At 44.9% G+C, this 20,853-nt stretch overlaps 1 protein-coding gene across 1 annotated transcript in view; it reads right to left on the bottom strand.

Annotated features, from left to right (window-relative positions):
* Positions 1-10,801, bottom strand: part of GMPR (guanosine monophosphate reductase) — a 43,688-nt gene extending 32,887 nt beyond the window's left edge. Inside the window, exons 1-3 of the mRNA XM_003788321.2 lie at positions 10,548-10,801; positions 3,030-3,149; positions 723-806 (exon numbers count right to left, since the gene is read on the bottom strand). Coding sequence (XP_003788369.1) covers positions 723-806; positions 3,030-3,149; positions 10,548-10,634 — 291 coding nt within the window. The 5' untranslated portion in view covers positions 10,635-10,801. The remainder of the gene's footprint in view (positions 1-722; positions 807-3,029; positions 3,150-10,547) is intronic.
* Positions 10,802-20,853: the final 10,052 nt, after the last annotated feature.

Below are 20,853 nucleotides of genomic sequence, written 5' to 3'. Positions count from 1 at the left end.
CAGTACTTCATTTTAAGTCGGAATAAAACTCCATTGAATGGATAGGCCATATTTTGTGGATCTATCTATTCACGCAGTGATAGTCATGCAGGCTGTGTCGACTTAGAGGCTGTTATGAATAATGCTGCTATGAACATTCTGGCACACGTTTTCATGCGGGCATGTTTTTATTTCTGCTGTAATTGCTGGGTCCTATGGTAACTCTTAGGTTTAACATTTTGAGGAAATGCCAAATTGTTTTCCAAAGCAGCTGTGCCAATTTCCATTTCCATTGGCAATGTGTATGGGGGTTCCAAATTCTCCATATCTACAGCATCACTTATTATCTATCTTTTGAGGGGATAGCAATCCGTGTGGGCATAAAGTTTTACTCAACTCCAAAACAACTTGTTATACTTAGTTGTTTTATCTACAGCCAAAAGATAAGTTCAGGCTTCCTCCACTTCAAAATACCTGGTTGGACAAACTTGAGTCTTCCCCAAGCTCTGTTGATAGAACACTTTACCTTTCAAGGGAAAACATAGATATTTCTTACAGGTAAATCCTAGTAGGTGCATAATGGGATACAGAATAGGTTTCCTCAGCAAGGCCTTGGTAATGACACAGGGCTGGAGAAACCCTGAAGTCTGTCTGCTGCTGATCCAGATCTGCTTGACAACCCTGAAGATTTTGTTTCCTGGCAACACTGGTTCATTTATTATACAACCAAGCTATAGCTGTACCTGCAGGCATTCTGGGTGATTTGTGGCAAAGAGCTTCCAGTCATCCAGGGTGTAGTGTTTATGAATTGCTGTAAACATTGAGTGCTAGGAAATAAAACAGCATGGTTAGGATGAGAAACCAAATGAGCCCTCCCTCCTGTCCTCCATGTGGAGGTGACAATCAATCAGACAAAGGCGTCAGGTGCTCCTGGGGTGCCTGCCATTCAGGCTGAATTTTAATTAGGAGCCCCAAACAGACAAGGTGCAACCAGTGGTATCACAAAACTATGTTCTCCATTCTAATCTGTTAGATAACATTGCATTCAGGATTTGGGAGCCTCTACCGGGTGGCAGAGAAGAGATAAAGGAAGAGTTCTCAGAACCCTGTCCCAGCCCTGTCTCTGCCCACACCCAAGTAAGGCCAAAAGCGGCACAGATGGTCAAAAAAGAAAAGCAGGTCCCCAGTGCGGGAGCAGGGCCATCCTAAGACCACCTTCTGTTTAACCAACCCTAAAGAACCTCATCTTATACCTGAAAGCTTTTGGTGTTCACAGCCTGACCACTTCTTGCTAAACTCTAAATGCATCGGACAGTTCATCGGGAATATAAAAAAAAAAAAAAAAATCAGCTCCTTTATCCCTGAGAGAGGGAATTATATAAATTATAACCCTAAATTTATCAACCCAGCATTTATTACCTACTTATATGTCAGCTCTTTGCAGACATAATCTAAGTCTCAGAACAACTTCGAACAGTACTATCAGTTTCATGAGCAGAAATGGAGCTTAAGAAATTGAAGTTTACAAAATTTAACCAATGCTTGGCCAGGAAGAGGTGAAGGCCAGACCCAAACTTGGCTTTGTGGAGCTCAGGCTCCTTCCCTGGTAACAAAGGTCCCTCACCTAACTTCTCTGGGGCTGCCATCTACAATCTCCAACTTTTCATTCTAAAACGCTATGACTTTATTAACTTGCACTAACTCCATGGTTCCTAGAAATAGAAAATTCATGGTTATTCCTAGTCATTCATGGTTATCTATGCCAGTGTACACACTATCTCATTACTGAGGAGACTTTCTCCAATAGTCTGTGAACATGGGAAGAGCACAGTGAAGTTCTAGGTTTTTCGTAGACTAATAATCTGATTTGTTGAATTAAACAAGCTAACTAATACCTCCTGACTCCCCCACTTTTACACAAATACATAACTCGTTAGTAGCCGTGGCTGATGACACAGCAAGCAAGAAAAAAAAAAAAAGGCGGAAAAAAATCCCAGCTATTAGCCTCTATTCCAATGCTCAGTAGGGGCTGAGGTCTCACAGATAATACAACTGATCTCAGAGTCAGACACACCACCCCCTACTACATTTTTCAAGTTCATAATTTATTTGAGAATCTTTTCCTTCGAATCACTGGCTAATAATGAATCCCAGCACCTCCTGTGGTTAGACCTGCTGCCCACAGTGAGAAGCTCTTTCAACTAATTGGATTTATCTTTTCACTTGGCAGGCATCACCAACAGAAATAGATACAGAGCCCCTGTGTGTGAGACAGCAGAAAACATTTCACATTCAGGATCTGTGCGATGCTGTTCCTCAGACATGGCTGCGTCAGACAAAGGTCCTGCCCACAAACGGCTCTTTCTTTATTTTTCCCAAGGCCAGGATACTGCTACTCGCTTTATAGAAAATCACACAGGAAGTGGCTAAAAAAGATCTTGAGCTTGTACTGTGATCTGTCAATTTTAGTTGAAAAGTAAATCCCTTGATTCTAAAGTCAGTTGGAGTGTGAATCCTGATTCTCTATCCGGCTGAGGGCTTGAGGCAAGTTGCCCCTCCTCTCCCACTCTCTGCCTCCGTTTCCTCATCTGCAAAGGGAACCTACCTTGTGGAGCTGTGTCAGAAGTTAAGAGATACATCACATGGAGCATTTGGCACCTCAGTGGTCAGTGAATGTATTCTGTATAAGTACATGCTAAACCCTACGGAGCAGGGCTATTGCCCACCTATTATGTGGTACTAGTCATGTTGTCTAACTTCTTTTTGTATCCCTAATTTCCAAAACCACCACAGGCAGTTTCCAAACAGAAACGCTGGCAGGTCTAAACCACCTTACTGAACACAGAGTCCAGACACCATCTATTTATTTTCTGATTGAAGAGAAAGTATCTCCAATATTAGTCAGACTCAGAACAAAGAACCACCCAAAGTGTCTCACTTTTCTCCTCTTCCCTGTGTCTAAACAAGTCTCGAGTGAGCTCCTGACAACCTGTCCATACTGGGAGCAGCAAAGGAAAAATTAAAAAAAAAAAAAAAGCCCACCACCTCACCTGTGACATGACAGCTGCCATCTCAAATGTCCCTACAGTGTCCATGTTGGCCACAATGATGGGAATCCCTGAATAGGTCTGCTTAGAGTTCCGAAACGTGAAGGTACGCTCAAGATCCACCTGTTGGGAAAAAGGGGGGGGAAAGTGAGTGCTTTGCCCTTACGTGTTACGTGCAGCATTTCTGGAGTTTGGAGTACGTGGGAAGAACACAAAGCAAGTGTCTGATCATTGTCTCCTGGATTCTCTTAGGGGTTGGGCCAGGGGTTCCAAAGATAGCAGGGTCCCTGAGGAAACCACGTAACGTGCTGTATTCAGGTGCAGAAGTTGAGACAGGCTCCTATTCTGCCATCAAGACAAGCCTCTGAATCTGAAACACTCTCTCCTCCTCCCTGGCCTCTCCAGTCCCGGTGCCACCTTCTATCCCCAGCCTTAAGAGCCCACGTACATCTTATCATTTCCCCACTTCCAAGCACTGATGGTGGTAGGGGCATTCTCCTAGGAAAATCTGCTCCGCTCCTCCCTAAACAATCCCTTCATTACTTACCTTTCGCCTAGAACTGCACTCCAAACTCATCCTGCAGCCAGCTCCAAATCATCAATCCCTTAGGCTTTTGCCCTCCACCAAGGCTGTTTAATTATGAGCACCTTTTAAAGAGCTGGGGGAAGTAAACTGCAGCCATATGTTCCCTAAACATTGTTCCTTCCACTCTCAGACTGGTGGAGGGAGGGCTCTCAGTTACTACTGTAACTTCAAGATCAGGGCATGATGCCTAACCTTGCCATCAGGAATTTACAACAATAGCTCAGTCACGAGACTGGGCTAACCAGAAGCAAGGTGCTAAGGCCAGGCCTCACTAAGAGCTAGCACAGTCAGAAGTCATTACTTTGACACAGAGCAGATCCCAGCCTGTTTGCTACTGATCATCCCCAGGTGTTCTTATCACCAGGAGGCCACCCTCTACGGGCTCCATTTCTCAAGTTTATTTTTGGCTGGGTTTGGCCAATGGAAGACACTTGGGTGAGAAACTGAAGGAACCCCCCTCTACCTTAGGCTGCTTCTCCAGACTCCCATCCTCCAGCCAAAGAGGCTCCTGGTTTCCGCCTTCCCTAAGAGAGCCAGGTTCCTCCCTGGGCTCCACAACACCACCTGACCCTCACCCTAGGCTGGGGTGGCTTCTCAGCGTGGCAATCTCTGAGGCGCTTCAACATCTTGTTTGGCATCTCTGCAGTGTCAGGATGCCCTCCATCCAATTCTCTGTTTTCGATGTTCCTTGCTGGTCCCTGACGGAGTCAGACCACACTGGAAGCCAGTGCTTCCCCAAGGTGAACCAGCAGGAGAAACACAGGCGTGAATCTGTGCTTCTTTAATTTAGACCTATATGAATCCTGGCTTCACGGATATACCAGCAATAATCATCTAGATCCTTTTTTTTGCATTTGAGACAATTTTCACTTTGCAACCAGCATCGACTCAGCATATCTCAGGCCCTTTAGCCTTTTCATTTCTCTTGCTTCTCACACAGGGCTGCCATGTCCAGCAGGCTCCCTAGGCGAATGATGTCATAAAAGGCGGCTCTGGCCTTAAGCAGCAATCATTGAGGGGAAATGAGACGCTGTAACTGCACAAACATACGTGGGGCTCATCCCTTTCTCTGCTTCCTTCCCGATGATTCTTGGTTCTGCTTCAGTAAAACACATTATATCGACATTCTGAAAGATCACGGAAGGGACCTATCCATGGCTCCCTTCGGTGGGGCTAATGGCTCTCTGACATTTTGGCTTCCCAGGCTTGAAACAATCAGAATTCCTTGTTCTCAAATTACTCTTAACACTCCACTCCCCCAGCAGGCATGGGGCCAGCTGCTACACTCTGCACCGGGTGGGGATCACAATGGGTTTTTCTTGGCACTCCAAAACCTATCAGCAGGATGCAAGACACAGAGCTCTTCATGGAAAAGGGCATGACAATGAACTCTTCTGTTGTTTCTAGTCTTCTCCATAAGAGAGCTAGTTCTTCCCAATCCTTAACTCTAAGGATGAGAAATAAAATTATCTTTCCTAACCTTATCCACACCCTCCCCCCACACACCAGACCAGTTGTTCACTAAGAAAGATAAATATTTTAAATATTCCAGCCTCCCAGGAAGAAAACTTGGCATTTAATCTGACACAGCCAGCCAATGCACCAAATATAGCATCTCCCAACTCCTACTGTAAGCCTGACTTGAAAGGGAACATGAAGTAACTAAGTCCCCTCCCCAACCTGTAATGGATATTTCTGCTCCTCTCTGAAACACACACCTTCATGACTCATCCTACAACCCAACATTTTAGGGGCTCAAAAGTACAAATGGAGGCCCACCTACCACACGCCTAAATAATTCAATGTTATGAGTCAAGCTAACCAACTGCTACATAAAATATGTTCTATCCTCCCACCCCAACAAAAACAATTTCATTCAAGGTCAGGAAGGCACCAGTACAAGGTAGCAGGGGGAGCTGGCCCTGGCCCCACACGCCCAAATCCTTAAGTCCACATACAGGGACACCCACGTCTGCATACGAAGCTCTGTGTACAACCACATCCATTCCCACAGATGGCTGCCACCTAGCCACGCTCTGGGGTTAGAGGTGAGCCCACCCTAGCATAGTTGGTGCTTAGTTAAACACACCTGGGAGGGTGACAACAAGGATTCTGGGTACATGGAGCACAGCCTAGAAGAAATGGCACAGCCTACAGGCTTTGTCCCCTGGCTTCTCTTAGGGGTTGAGGAGGGGTGCAATCAGGGCAGTAGAACTAGAGCCCAGGACAGGGACCCCTTTCCCTAAAACTATTGGTGGTGCTAAGGTAAGGCAATTCTTTTTTTTTTTTTTTTTTTTTTTTGTGTGTGTGTGTGAGACAAAGTCTAGCTCTGTTGCCCAGGCTAGAGTGTAGTGTCGCCATCATAGCTCCCAGCAACCTCAAACTCCTGAGCTTAAGTGATTATCCTGCTCCAGGCTCCCAAGTAGCTGGGACTACAGGTGCCCACCACTACTCTCAGCTGATTTTTCTACTTTTTGTAGGGATGGGGTCTTGCTCTTGTTCATGCTGATCTGGAACTCTGGACCTCAAGTGATCCTCCTGCCTTGGCCTCCTAGGATTATAGGTGTAGCCACCACACTCGGCTGCAATTCTTTTTATGTACAGATTGTGCATTATCTGTCTTACCCATCTGAGTATAAAGACAATCTTTCATCTTTATAGTCCTAAGAGTTTAAAAATCTTGGAATACAGCGGTGCCTGTGGCCCAGTGGGTAGGGCACTGGCCCCATATACTGAGGGAGGTGGGTTCAAACCCGGCCTCGGCCAAACTGCAACAAAAAAATAGCTGGGCGTTGTGGTAGGCACCTGTAGTCCCAGCTACTCGGGAGGCTGAGGCAAGAGAATCGCCTAAGCCCAGGAATTGGAGGTTGCTGTGAGCTGTGTGATGCCATGGCACTCTACCGATGGTGATAAAGTAAGACTCTGTCTCTACCAAAAAAAAAAAAAAAATCTTGGAATAAACTAATGCATAGCTAAGAGATAATAAGGATACAATGTTCTGGACCCAGCTTTTCTACAGGGCAGTACTTCCTAGGCCCCAGGCCAGCCCTGCCCTCTGAATGTGGATCAGACCCCCAGAAGCCTTCATCCCATCACTGTTCAGGCTTCTGAAAAGTTCACGCCCCACTGTGGCATGCCCAGCAAGCCAAACGGTTCCACAAATGGAGAATTCTTCAGAGGCCAGTCCAGCACACCCACGTGGACATCAGAATCCTCTTAGAAGTAATTCCAAAATACACATGCTTTAGTTGCCTGAAACTTCATGAATCACCACCTTTGTGTTGGAGACAATATGTGTGTTTTGGACAATTTCCCTAGGCGTTTTGGATGAATTCATGACTAAGAAAAAGTCTAGTCAAACCCTCTAATTTTACAAAGCAAAATTTACAGAGGCTCTTACAACTTGAATTGTCTGCCCCAGAAAAGATGTTAAAGTCCTAACCTCCGTACCTGTGAATGTGACCTTATTTAGAAATAGAAGTTGATCAAGTTAAGATGAGGTCGTGAGGGTGGGCCCTAGTCTAGTATGACTGTATCCTTATGAAAGGGGGAAATCTGGACACAGATATGCACATAGTAAGAAGGTCATGCGTAGACAAAGGCAGAGTTTGGAGTGGCAGGCTTACAAGCCAAGAAGCTTCAGAGACTGCCAGCAACCCAGCAAAAGCTAGAAGAGAAGGAAAAGGACAGCTTCTCCCTCACCACCCTCAGAAGCAACCAAGCTTACTGACATCTTGATCTGAAACTTCTAGCTTCCAGATCTAAGACAATAAATTCTTGCAGCTTAAGCCTACAGTCTCAAACAGGACCACACAGCTGGCGGTGAGCCCAAGCCCAAGCCCAACAAGCCCAGCAAGCCCACGGAAGAAGCTTCGTTTCATCTGTATTTACAGCCACTCCCAGTTGCTTGCACTGCTGCCTGAGCTCCACCTCCTATCACATCAAGTGGCTTTAGATTCTCATAGGAATGGAAACCCTACTGCAAACTGCATGTGAGATGGATGTAGGTTGCTTACTCCTTATGAGAATCTAATACCCCCAACCCTCCAGTAGCGGGAAAATTATCTTCCATGAAACCAGTCTCTGGTGCTAAACTGGTTGGGGACCACTGGTGTAAGCCACCCAGTTTGTGGTACTTTGTTACAGCAGCTCAAGGAAACTAACTCAGAGGCAAAGGTAATGGAATAATTAGTGACAAGTCTCCTGGTCCTAGCCTAGTACTCTCCCGGCTCTGCTACACTCTCATTAACCTCAGGACAACTTGTTGCAACCCTAAAAGCTAGACCAGAACTCTTCTCCCTGAACCACTGGTGAAAGAATTATTAGGGACTTTTTAGGCAGGCTGGACATCCCGCATGTCTTCTCTGTCCTAGGACAAAGTGGGCAATTTGCTGCATTCCTCTTCCATGCCCAAATTCCAAAGTTAGTGAGTTTAAAAGAAAATTCTTACTAGCTTAAAGATTAGGGTGTGATGTTAGAGCCAGGAATGGGTCCCAAGGAAGAAAGCATTTAGGAAGGCAAGAAATAATGCAAGCTCCCCAATGCATCAGATAAAACCAAAGGTCACATCTTAACAAAAACAGCACCTCCTCTGAAAAGACAATCCAAATGTCCCCACATAACCCATGGCACTTCACTCATCTGTACAGTGGCTGGACATTTGAGAGATGATCCCTGGAGAGCCTATGCTAAGGTCACCTGGGTCACCTCTCCCTGCACTCTTTGCTTCTGGGTATTGACCTCCAATTCATGTTCATGTGTGTAAGTCTTGAGGACATGTTCCTGCAAGAATACTGGTAACTTCTGAGTAGATCACTCTTTTTTTTTCCTCCATTTTCTGCTCACTGCCTGAAGGTCCATCATCAAGCTCAGCTCTTAGAAAAACTGTCAGTGATGAAATGTGTCATCAACAGTCAAAGCACATTCCCCAGAGCCAGCCTCTTCTCCTATGGTGTACATTTTCTCTCCTGGCTCCTCTGAAACCTGCTCTGTTAGGCTCAATGTCAGCCATCTATTGTTTACTTTCCAATTTGCATCTAGGTATTACTTCTGCCAGGGTGCACACATTTTAAGCCTCTGATTGTGCAATGAAAAAGTGTTTTATCTGCCTACAAAAAAATTTCAGGCATCAACAAGCAAACTGAGAAACCATTGAGAGGGAAGATTAGAGAAGCCTAACTAGATCCCTTATACCATTGAGGCAAGTGCAGTCAGATTATGGGATCGGCCAGCTGGCCAGCAGCCTCGTGCACCAGAGCTAAACCATTACAAGAACCAACAGCAAAGGCAACGCCAGTCACTGCAGGTCTCTGGGCACAGAGCTGGCAAACTCCCACAACAGTGAAGAAATGAAAAACACTTCTCAAGGGCACCTTGTCTTCACTGTATACATGTGAGGTTGCAAGGTGCTATCACAAGCTGGGACAAGTTGTGCTCAGTCCAAATTGTGAAACCAAGTTTTGCATGAGGTTGCTGAATGATGTTTTACTCTTCCCTGGGAAGAAGCAATCTGTTCTGTTACATAAATTTTAAATGCTTTACCTTGTTAATGTATATAATAATATATCCTTGTTTTGAATGTACAATTTTTCTAAAATATAAGTTTCTGTCCACTAAATACATTTTGAAAATTTAAAGAATACCGAAACCATCAAATTATTAGCATGTCCAGAACTCCACATTTGGTCTTGGTCCATTTTGTCTTAGGTTCTAGCTAAGCTGCTGCTTCTGGAGGCCTTGGCCTGCCTTTCAAACTGTGTGTGTTCCAAGAGCCTCCCCACTCTTTACACCTGAAAGGACGTCAGGAAGGACAGGCACATCCCACCTGGGTGATCAGGGTTAATATTCCTCCCCCACCTCTTGCAGTCCTGTGGGCTCCTGCCAGCCATTGCTGAGGCTTAGAGGTGACTTGGTTTAGACTGGCCAAGGCAAGAGGCTTCCCTAATCCAAGCAAGCCCTCGGCTGGCAGCACCAGGCACTGCAGTTAGGCCTGGCGCTGGAGTGGGCAGCAGAGTTCTTGGCCGAGGAGAGCAGGCTGGCCAGAGCAATGCAGCAGGCTCTGCCTCCTCCTGTTTACTCCAGCCCAGCTTCCAGACTGTCCAGTTCCCTCCCTTCCTCTCAGCTCTCAGCGGACTGGGCAGAGCTACAGTCACCAGCGCACACCAATCCGGGGGACTCTGTCACTTTGTGCAACTAGTTTACCTTTCAGGGGATGACCTCCCTTGCCCCACCCCCAGGCTATTTCCAGCCTGGTCTCCACCTGTTCCTTTGGCTTTAACCTCACCAACGCAGAACCAGCAAAACGCCACAGGTTCCAGTTCGCCCCACCTCCCCTACCCCAAGCCTGCACCTCACTGCGTTCAGCTTTCGGAGGGCTTGGGTTGGAACTGAGGCTGTCCAGTACCTGCACGATGTCCCCAAATCCCACTCCCAGCAAGGCAGCCTAAGCGCCAAAAGTAAACCCTGGACTTGTGCCCTAGGGCTTTCCGATTTTTCAGACCTGTTAAAGACACTGCTAAAAATCACAAGGATCTGTACAGTTGTTTTTCTCTTCCTCTCTCCCCTAGCTCCACTGTTTCTTTTTCTTCCCGAAGGCGCTCCCTACCCCCACGCTTTCAGAATCAACTGGCCACTTGATCTTTGCTCCTCTGAGGTCTAGTTTCAAGGTAAATTTCCCCTCGTCCATTCAACCGAACGGACGTCTTTATAGAATTTCAGGCCCAAGCTGCGCCCCTTTATCGCTGTCCTTAAAGACACCTCATGTCCTGGCAGGGGACCGGCCGGCCTTCCCCTTCCCCAAGTGCTGGGGAGAGGGGAAGCGGGCGCAGCAGCCAGTCTGAGACACGACACAGAAACGCAGACCCAGTGCCACCCTCTTCCACCTCCCCAGCGCCGCCCGGAAAATAAAAATCCCCGCTGCGACTTCCGAACGTCACCTCGGCTCGGCTCTTGAGGCTGCTCCGCTTGGGTCGCAGCAGGACATCCTTGAAGTCCAGCTTGAGGTCCGCATCTATGCGGGGCATGATGCCGGCGCCGCGGACGGCTCCTTCCTGCGGCGGCGGCGGGGCGCGGGCGCCTGCGCGGGGCGGCGGGAGCCGGGGCAGCTGCGCGGCCGCCCGGAGCTCGCGGGGCCGGGCGCGCTTTCTGCGCTCCTACCCCCCGGCCGACCCGGTCCCGCTCCGCCCGCCCCCGCGCTCCGGGAGGCCGCGCACCGCCCGGCCCCGGCTCCCAGCGGCCGAGCCCACGAGCGCCCCGGCGGGGTCCAGAGCAAAGGCTGCTGGGGACAGGCCGGCGGCGACTTCCTCCTCCCTGCAGGCTAGTTCTGTCTCTCTAGTTGCAGCGAGCGAATGGGGGCGGGGTGGGGGGAACGCTCACAGTCTCGTCTACCGAGAGTCCGCGATGGGGAGGGGGCTGGGCGTATGCCCGCCTCGTCCGAGGGAAAAGGCCACTGGGGGAGAGGTTTTGCTTCTCCTTTCTCAGATCTTCCACCAACGTGCCCGCCCAGTGTTGAGGACGCCTCTCACCGGCCACAGAACTAGACACGCTTGGGAGGGTGGGTAGAATTAAGGAAAAGAGCGTGGGCGGGTAACTGTTTAGCAGCCCTGAATTGTTCAGGACACTTTTGGATTTCAGGGTTTGTTTAATTAAAACAGTGAGGTCTGCAGTCAGCGAAGATCCTGTTTGGGGGACCTGAGTCCCCTCGGAGAGTGACCGGTTACTGAGCCTTTATTAGAAACTCAGAATGTGCTTAAGGCCTTCCCTTGCACTAGTTCATTCATACCAGAACAACCCGATGAAAGAGCTTCTTTTTTTGCAGATAAGGAAAATGAGACTCCTATAATTGAAATAATTTGCCCAAGGCCACGGAAAAATTCTCAGTCCTTGAAACTTAACTACAGTTCTTTGGCTGAAGCTGCTTTTGTCCTGGAACCTGTCTTTGCCTGGGTTCAAAAACTGATTCCAACACCTTCTCACTGGGTGACCTTGAGGGAGTCAATTTCTCTAAGCTTCAGTTTTCTCATACGTTAAAGAGGAATGGGGGTGGGAATTAAGGCTATCCTTTGCCAGGTTGTGTGAGGATTATTGTGTGTGTGTAAACACAATGCATGTCCCGTAGTCATTGCTCAATAAATAGTAGCTATTTACTTATAGTCCTGTGTTACATTATGTGCCTTATGTTTTATATTCTCAAACAAGATTGCTAACTGCACAAAGGCAGGAATCAGCTTTCATTTTCGTTTGGGTCCCTGCCTCACTGAGCTGTTCTCCTTGAACTAGTATACCATAGTGCAGACCTTAAATGGTACATCACAATGTTGGTTTTAACACAAACGCCTAGAAGTGATAGGCATGTTAGCCCATACCACTTGCTCTCATCATCTTTCACACGTAGGAAGTTCCTGAAATTTCATGATAGGAAATAAAACTTATCGGAGACAAAATGAAAGTAACCACAATTAGTCCAGCCAGTGAAATATTTATGACCCTCATCCTGCTCTTGGGAGCTGGCCAAAGGTGCTGCTTATTTGCAAAGTAGTAAAAGGCAACCTAATTCTGATGTTGAGTGCCTAATTAAAGACAAAGGTAAAATACTATCATTTCCATAAGGCATGATTATTTTAAAATTATCTTCCCAAAAGGAAAGAAACTGACCTCGTTAAGCATGGCCCAGACTAAAGTACAGAGGTGGGTGAGGTCTTTATAGTCATTGTTTCATATTGTCTTAAAGAAACACCCAGTCAGGTTGTCTTCCCTCTTTTACCCCAGGATAGTTATCCCTCCTGTTGGATTCTTACCCATCCTTCCTATTAAAATAGACACAGAAGTTTGCTTTAGGCAATTCCATTCCCTCTCCTTTTGGAAAGTTCCGTTATATTGTGCTGTTTTCAGACACAAAGTCATAATCCTTATAAAGTCAATAGAATCCCTGATTCTCCCACACCAAGTGAGATTCTGTTAAACATCCTCTGCATCTTGTACATAGTTTTGCATCTCATGACATTAATATTGTTAACAGTATTTCTTTCTTCCGTAGGTCCTTGGTCTTGGAGATTCAAAGAACGAACCCACAGATCACAGATCCATGGTAAGATAAGATTTATTGTACAAAAAAGAATACAGAAAAAGCACCAGAGCTCTTGGCAGAGGGAAAGACCCAAGTTGGAAAATCTCCACCTGGGTCCTTTGTCTAGGCCTTCCATTAGGTGAGGACCACTCAACCTTCCTAATGTCGTGACCCTTTAATACAGTTCCTGTGGGCCGCAACCCACAGGTTGAGAACTGCTGGTCTATATATAGCCTCGAGAGATACATTTGGCCAGGATTTGGTAACAAATGAATGGATACAGTCCCTTCTGCTGGGGCAAGATGAATGAGTGCATTAATAAATGGATACAGTCCCTTCTGCTAAGGGCAAGGTGAATAAGTATTCCCTTCAAAAAATTGCCCAGGCCTAGGAAACCCACATGAAATTGCCTAGGCCTAGGAAATGGGGGGTCCCTGTTCAGCTTTGAATGGGGGAACCCTGTATCGGTAGTGCTGACGAATCTTCATGTGGAAGTCAGCTGCTCTACAGGCAGGGGTCTCAGCTTGGAAGACCTTGTCACACTCACCTAAGCTGGCTTCTCCCTTGTCCGCCAGCTGGCCTTCCAGCAGCCCAGCCAGGGTGAGGAGTCTGCCCAGAGCAAACCAACCCTGTGCCCATGACAGCCTCTGTGAGTGCTGCAGGAGGGGTGCAGGTTTGGCGAGCTAGGAGGGGAGCAGGAATCACCTTGGCTGGGAGGGGAAGTGGGAACCCTGTGTCAGTACTCAAAATAATAGTTTCCTGTCACAACAATGACTTTATGTTAAAGTTTTGACTGACTAGACCAGGGGTTCTCAACTTCCTAATGCTGCGACCCTTTAATACAGTTCCTCATGTGTGACCCCCAACCATAAAATTATTTTCGTTGCTACTTTATAACTGTAATCTTGCTACTGTTATGAAGCGTAATGTAAATATCTGATATGCAGGATGTATTTAGGCGGGCCCCCTCCCCAAAGGGGTTGTGACCCACAGGTTGAGAACTGCTGGACGAGACAAAGCCATGAGACATATTTAATTTACTAGTGTTTTGTTAATGGTTTGTGCATCAAAGCTCATACAGTACATTAATCTGTAGTTTTCTTTCCTTTCCATGGTTTTTTTTGTTTTGTTTTGTTTTTTTGAGGCAGAGTTTCTCTTTGTCACGTTGGGTAGAGTACTGTGACATCACAGCTCACAGCAACCTCAAACTCTAGGGCTTAAGCGATTCTCTTGCGTCAGCCTCCCAAGTAGCTGGGACTACAGGCAGCCACCACAATGCCCAGATATTTTTTTTGTTGCAGTTATCATGGTTGTTTTAGCAGGCCTGGGCCAGGTTGGAACCTGCCAGCCTCGGTGTATGTGGCAGGCGCCCCCAACCACTGAGCTACGGGCGCCGCCCCTTTTGATGTCTTTATCAGGGTAATGTTTGCCACAGAGAATGAGTTGGGAAATGTTCTTTGCTTTTTCTCTGAAAGACCTGTGTAGGATTGGTGTTAGTTTTTTTAGTATTTGATAGAACTAACCAGTGAATTAAAATTATGTAGGATGATAAAATAGTTTATTTTTAGCAAATAAATATATCTCAAAACCCAGAAATGATCAAAATTGAGTATTAAAAGCTTAGAGATAATTCAAAATTATAAGATTTAATATTATGGGGATAAGAAAGAACTTATAGGCTCGGCGCATGTGGCTCAAGTGGCTAAGGTGCCAGCCACATACACCGAAGGTGGTGGGTTTAAATCCAGCCCGGGCCCACCAAACAACAATAGCTGCAACCAAAAAATAGCCGGGCGTTGTGGCAGGCGCCTGTGGTCCCAGCTACTTGGAAGACTGAGGCAGGAGACTCGCTTGAGCCCAGGAGTTGGAGGTTGTGAGCAGTGATGCCATAGCACTCTACCCAGGGGGACAGCTTGAGGCTCTGTCTCAAAAAAAAAAGAAAGAAAGAAAAAACTTATACATATTTGATATTTTATTTGTTATATTTTATTTTTATTTATTTATTTATTTGGCCTGGGATGGGTTTGAACCTGCCACCTCCAGCACATGGGGCCCTTGCCCTACCCTTTTGAGCCACAGGCACTACCCTTTACTTATGATATTTTAGAAAACTTGTCCCATTGAATTAAAAGAATGAGGCCTGTAATCCTAGCCTCTAGGAGGCTGAGTTGGGTGGATTGCTTGTGCTCAGGAGTTTAAGACCAGCCTAAGCAAGAGTGATACCCTGTCTCTCCTAAAAATAGAAAAACTGGCTGGCATCTTGGTAGGTACCTATAGTCCCAGTTCCTCAGGAGTCTGAGAGAAGAGGATCACCTAAACCTCGGAGTTTAAGGTTGTTGTGAAGTAGCCTGATGCCAAAGGATTGTAGCCCAGGAGTCAGAGTAAGACCCTCTCTCAAAACAAACAAACAAAAAAGGATTAACAGAACAGCCCTCTAATGCTAATTCGAAATGTATATTTGAGGCCCTGAATGAGAGTCAAGAAGGGAGATGGGGGAGGGGCTTAGTAATTTCTGACCTATCAGGTATAATGTAAGGGTATATGGCACACTTCCTGGGTGAAAGACTCAACTACAACTCAGACTTTGGACTTTACCTTACAAACGCAAATAATGCAACCTGATTGTATATAGCCTCTTATTAACTGGAAATATAAAAATGTATATTTGAATAACTGACTTAAGCATATGAGGGTAAGGGAAGTATATTCAGTTTGTGTAGATCAGGAGAACATAAATGCCCCACACAGTGTTTATGAAATTGATAAATTACTTTGGAAAGCCCTACATCTCAGTGACTTTACTGCTTTATCATAATTATAATAATCATAATCTCTGGGGATTTTGTGGAAATGCATATTCTGCTTCAATACATCTGGGGTGAAGCTAAAGGTTTTGCATTTCTGAAAAGTGCCTAGATCAGCGGTTCTCCACCTGTGGGTGGCAACTCACAGGAACTGTATTAAAGGGTCACGACATTAGGAAGGTTGAGAACAGGCCTAGATGATACAGAGGTTCTGTGGGCCACACATTGAGTAGCAAGGTGTAGACTCTTACAATATTGATTATATTTAAAAATGCAATTTAAAATATTTGTAAGTATTTAAGTTTGCTAATGGGACCAAGTATTATTTAAAAGTCCGGTAAAGGGGTAGTCCCAGCTACTCAGCAAACTGAGGCAAGAGGATCACGTAAGCCCTATGATGCTATGGCACTCTACCCAGGGCAACAGAGTGAGACTCTGTCTAAAAATAAATAAATAAGTAAATATAAAAAATAAATAAATGCCCTTTAAAGGTGATTGTTATAATTTGTTAGACTTAGAATAAGATTTTTTTGAGTACACTGTATAACCTAAACAAAGTGAGAAGTTTATTTTTAATTTTTTATTAAGTCATAACTGTGTACATTAATGCATTTGTGGGGTACAATGTGCTGATTTTATATACAATTGGAATGCTTACATCAAACAGGTTAACATAGCCTTCACCGCACTTAATTATTTGCTGCATTTCTGCACGGCTGGTGGGAATGCAAGCTAATATTTTTCTTTTGGAAAGAAGTTTAGAGATTATCTTAGGGAACTGTAAGTAGTTATGGAAGAGAGAAGTTTTTAAACTTGTACTTTTGGGGAAACTGAATAGTAATTTAAAAAAAAATCCTCAGACTGCTTAGATGGCTATTTCTATGAAGTAAAACCATCCCTGGAGCACCAGGAGTGCCTGTTTAACGCTGATTAGTCAGTGTGCCAGGCGCCACATGTTTCAGGTGCGCTTTCTCAGTTCGTGCTTGCGACAGTCTCATGGGCACGATTCTATCTACTCTTTACAGGTGAGGAAACTGAGGCTCAGAGAACTTGCCCAGGTACGTTTAACCAGGGTAAATGAGCTCTGTAGCCAGGGGCTGCCATGCTGCCCCCACATTCTACAGGTACCGCCTACTACCTGTCACATGGTCTCCCTACCGCCAGGAGTGCCATGGCTGATCAATCATATCTCAGTAGAGCCTGGAACTCCTGAGCTCAAGCGATTCTCCCCTGCCTCAACCTCCCAAGTAGCCAGCTACCAAAAGACCTCACCATGCCCAGCAGAATTTTCCTAACCTTGGGTCCATAGAGCCCCCCAGAAGTCCCCAACTTTTCACTAACTTCTTGAATTTTAATGTCAAATGTAGGCAACAGATTACAGTTGTATTAACACTACTAATGACTTTGTGTCATGGAAATCACAGGTATTTTCATGCCTCATTACAAGTAATGAACTTTCTTATCTCAAATTTGAAAGTGCAATAGTTATTAAATGTGCTATTAGATCTTATTATTTAATGCGTTAATGTAAAAGTACATAGGCCCAGGCTCAGTGGCTCATGCCTGTAATCCTAGCACTCTGGGAGGCCAAGGGGGGGTGGATTGCCTGAGCTCATGGGTTCAAGACCAGCCTGAGCAAGAGCAAGACCTCATCTCTAAAAATAGACAGGTGTTGTAGTGGGCACCTATAGTCCCAGCTACTAAGGAAACTGAGGCAAGTGGATGGCTTGAGCCCAATAGTTTGAGATTGCTGTGAGCTATGATGCCGTAGCACTCTACCGAGAGGGACAAAGTGAGACCCTGTCTCAAAAAAAAAAAAAGAACCTAAATAAAGACATTACAATTTGTTCATATTCTAATGCCTGTCTTCCATATTTTGTTTTAAACATTTAAACCTATTCTCAGTTTCTGTCAAATTTTTTGGCCATTTTCTGTTTTGTTTTGTTTTTTTAATTTTTTTACTAGGTCTCTGTATTCAATTGCTTATGCATGATTTCAAAAAGAATCTGAGAAGTGGTCCAAAGATGTTCATGACACAAAGAGATCTCAGATCTCAGATCTCATGACACAAAGAGACACAGATCTCAGCTTCCTGAGATCTGGGGCCTTACTTTTATCTGTGTAGCTGAAGTCTGGCATGAAGTGGGTGCTCTTTTGTAAAGTGATTCAGTGAATGGAGGTGTGTAGGAACCCAATGATGGGCTAGGGGCAGACATTTGATTAATACTGGTTCAATTTGAATCTATACTAAGGATTAAAATAACCATTCATGGCTGTCTGGACTCTGGTGAGATAAACCAGGCATCAAAGCATCAATTTCAGAATTATTCAAGTTCAGACTTCTCTCCTGTCAGTAGTCCCAGCTTAACATTTTTTTTTTTTTCAGGTCCTAGAACATTTCCTTCCAGTTGAGAGGGTCTATGTCTCCATTATCTGTTTTCTTTTCTTTTTTTTCTTTTTTTGAGACAGAGCCTCAAGCTGTCACCCTGGGTAGAGTGCTATGACATCACAGCTTACAGCAACTTTCAACTCCTGGGGTTAAGCAGTTCTTTTTGCCTCAGCCTCCCAAGTAGCTGGGACTACAGGCACCTGCCACAATGCCCGGCCATTTTTTGTTTGTAGTTGTCAATGCTGTTTGGCAGGCCTGAGCTGGACTCGAACCCGCCAGCTCTGGTGTGTGTGGCTGGCCCCTTAGCCGCTTGAGCTACAGGTACTGAGCCTATCTGTTTTACTTTCATAGTAGCTTTATTAAGATATAACTCATATAGCGTGCAACTCACCTATGTAAAATGTACAATTCAGTGATTTTTAGTTTATTCACAGAGTTGTACAACTATCATCACAATCAATTTTAGTACTTTGTCATTCTAGGCAGTCCCCAGGTTACAAACAAGATAAGTTCTGTAGGTTCATTCTTAAGTTGAATTTGTATGTAAGTTGGAACAGGTACATTTACCCATTACCTGTAGTAGCCTCCATTGGTTAAGTGCAAGTTGTGTGTAAGTCAGATGTTCATAACTCAGGGACTGCCTGTACTCCTCAGCAGAAATCCTGTTAGCAGCCATTCCTCACTTATGCCCCCTCCCCCGTGGTATTAGGCAATCACTAATCTCCTTTTTTCTTCTGTGGATTCACCTATGCTGAACATTTCATGTAAATGGGATCATACCTCATGCGATCTTTTGTGACAGTCTTCTTTCATAGCGTGATGTTTTCAAGGCTTATCTGTGTAACAGCACAAGCCAGTACTTCATTTCTTCTTATGGCCCATATTCTAGTGTCCTTAAATTTTGCACCCAGATGCCTTGTTTGCCCTTCCAGCTCTATTACTTATCAGGTAAAGGCGTTCCTGATTGTCCCAGCAAGAAGAAATCTGCCTCCAGGGGGATGACACACCTGTGACAATCTCATGTGGAGTTCCTCCAGGTACGATTCTGGGAAGTGTGATTCTCACACGCCAAGGGAAAGCAGCAGGTGAAATGTGTGGTTTTTGATTCTTATTCCACAGGGGCCAGGTATCAGGTCACATCAAACCCAGTTCTAAATAAAATTAGTGTAGTGTGCGCCTCAGAGCTTTGATTTAAGGCCAAGCAGAAATAGGGTAGGGGTGAATGTACACTCTGAAGGGCTTAGGGTATGAAAGCAAATTTACTTGTTTCTGATCATCTTCTTTCCTCTATTTCTTCACCTTCCTACACACTACAACTCCCCTTAAACAATCTCTCTCTCTCTCTCTCTCTCACACACACACAAAGAGGTGTGCTTGAAAATATTGCATGAAAACATTCTGAATTTCAATCACATTATAGTAAGTCCCTGAGTTACAAACATCTGACTTATGTACAACTTGAACTTACAGATGAAGGCTGTTACAGTAAGTCACAAACATCCAACTGACATATGACTCAGAGAGGATATTATAGGTAATGAGTAAATGTACCTGTTTTAACTTACATGCAAATTCAACTTAAGAACAAACCTACAGGCTGGTGCTCAGTGGGAAGGGCTCCAGCCACATGTATTGTGGCTGGCAGGTTCAAACTCGGCCCGGGCCAGCTAACGCAATGATTACAACTGTAACCAAAAAAAATAGCTGGGTATTGTGGAAGATGTCTATAGTCCCAGCTACTTGGTTGGGAGGCTGAGGCAAGAGAATCGCTTAGGCCCAAGAGTTTGAGGTTGCTGTGAGCTGTGACATCACAGCACTCTACTGAGGGTGACATAGTGAAACTCTTTCTCAAAAAAAAATAAAAGAAAAGAACAAACCTACAGAATCCATCTTATTCATAATCTGGGGACTGCCTATGATATCCACAGCAGAGACTGCAGACTGACAATTCATGAAAGATGTGGTTGGTTTGGCCAGCAAAATGTTTCTAACATTTTTTAGCTAGTTGCCAACATTTAAAAATAGAGAATTTTGAAAATCTAAATGGACAGCTCGCTTCTAAAAGCTGGGAAGCATGGCCAGATGGGGCCTCACCCCCTTAGAGGGCCACCATCTGCTGGAAATAAGTCTGTATTGTCTCCCTAGATGGGGAAAGGGCACTGTCTCTAATGCACAAACCTGACCCAACCCACATGGCGCATCCATCATTGTTTCAATTTGCATCCCTTCCTGGATAATACAAGCTGAGAATAATGCCTCTTTTCTAGCTCAATTTTGCAGAAATTGGGGCAGGGAAATTTGTGCATGCCTCTGTATGTGTTTGTTAAACTTACTTAAATGGGTAACTCAGTATCAGCATGATAGAATTTGGAGTACTAAAGCTAACCCCCAAAAGAGGGGGACTTCCTTTGAGACACGATTTTACCTTTGAAATAACACTAGAGATTAAAAACTATAATGGTATTGTTATTATGAAGATTGTTGTTACTATAATGAGTGGAAATGACTCTGGTGTAATTTACCATCCTGGTGATCTCCTTTCTTTTACTTAAAATCTTCTATGTCAGAAATAAGGCAGAAGGGAAGAAAATAATCTCCAACTTAAAATTTCCTGGATAGTGTTCCTTTAATCTGGTTAATCTGGTGTATGGGCAGTTTGTTGGAAATGCTGGCTTTCACAGTTTTCACCGAGATGGAACGTCGACTTTTTAATTAAATTTTGTTTTTTGACTAGATAATGGATTTTATCTGACAGATTAACTTTGTTTTTTCTTGAATTTCCCCTAATTCCTACTCCTGAAGATAACTTTTTTTTTTTTTTCCTGAGACAGAGCCTGGCTTTGTCATTTAGGCTAGAGTGGAGTGGTGTCATCATAGCTCACTGCCACCTCAAACTCCTGAGCTCAAGTGATCATCCCACATTAGCTCCCAAATAGCTGGAACTACCGGCAGGTACTTTTTCTATTTTTTTTTTTTTTTTTTTT

The sequence above is a fragment of the Otolemur garnettii genome, unplaced genomic scaffold (assembly GCF_000181295.1).
Source record: "Otolemur garnettii isolate 467f Iridium unplaced genomic scaffold, OtoGar3 scaffold00026, whole genome shotgun sequence".
Classification (NCBI taxonomy): domain Eukaryota; kingdom Metazoa; phylum Chordata; class Mammalia; order Primates; family Galagidae; genus Otolemur; species Otolemur garnettii.
The sequence above is the reverse complement of the archived record's forward strand: the minus strand, read 5'-3'. Positions and strand labels throughout refer to the sequence as shown.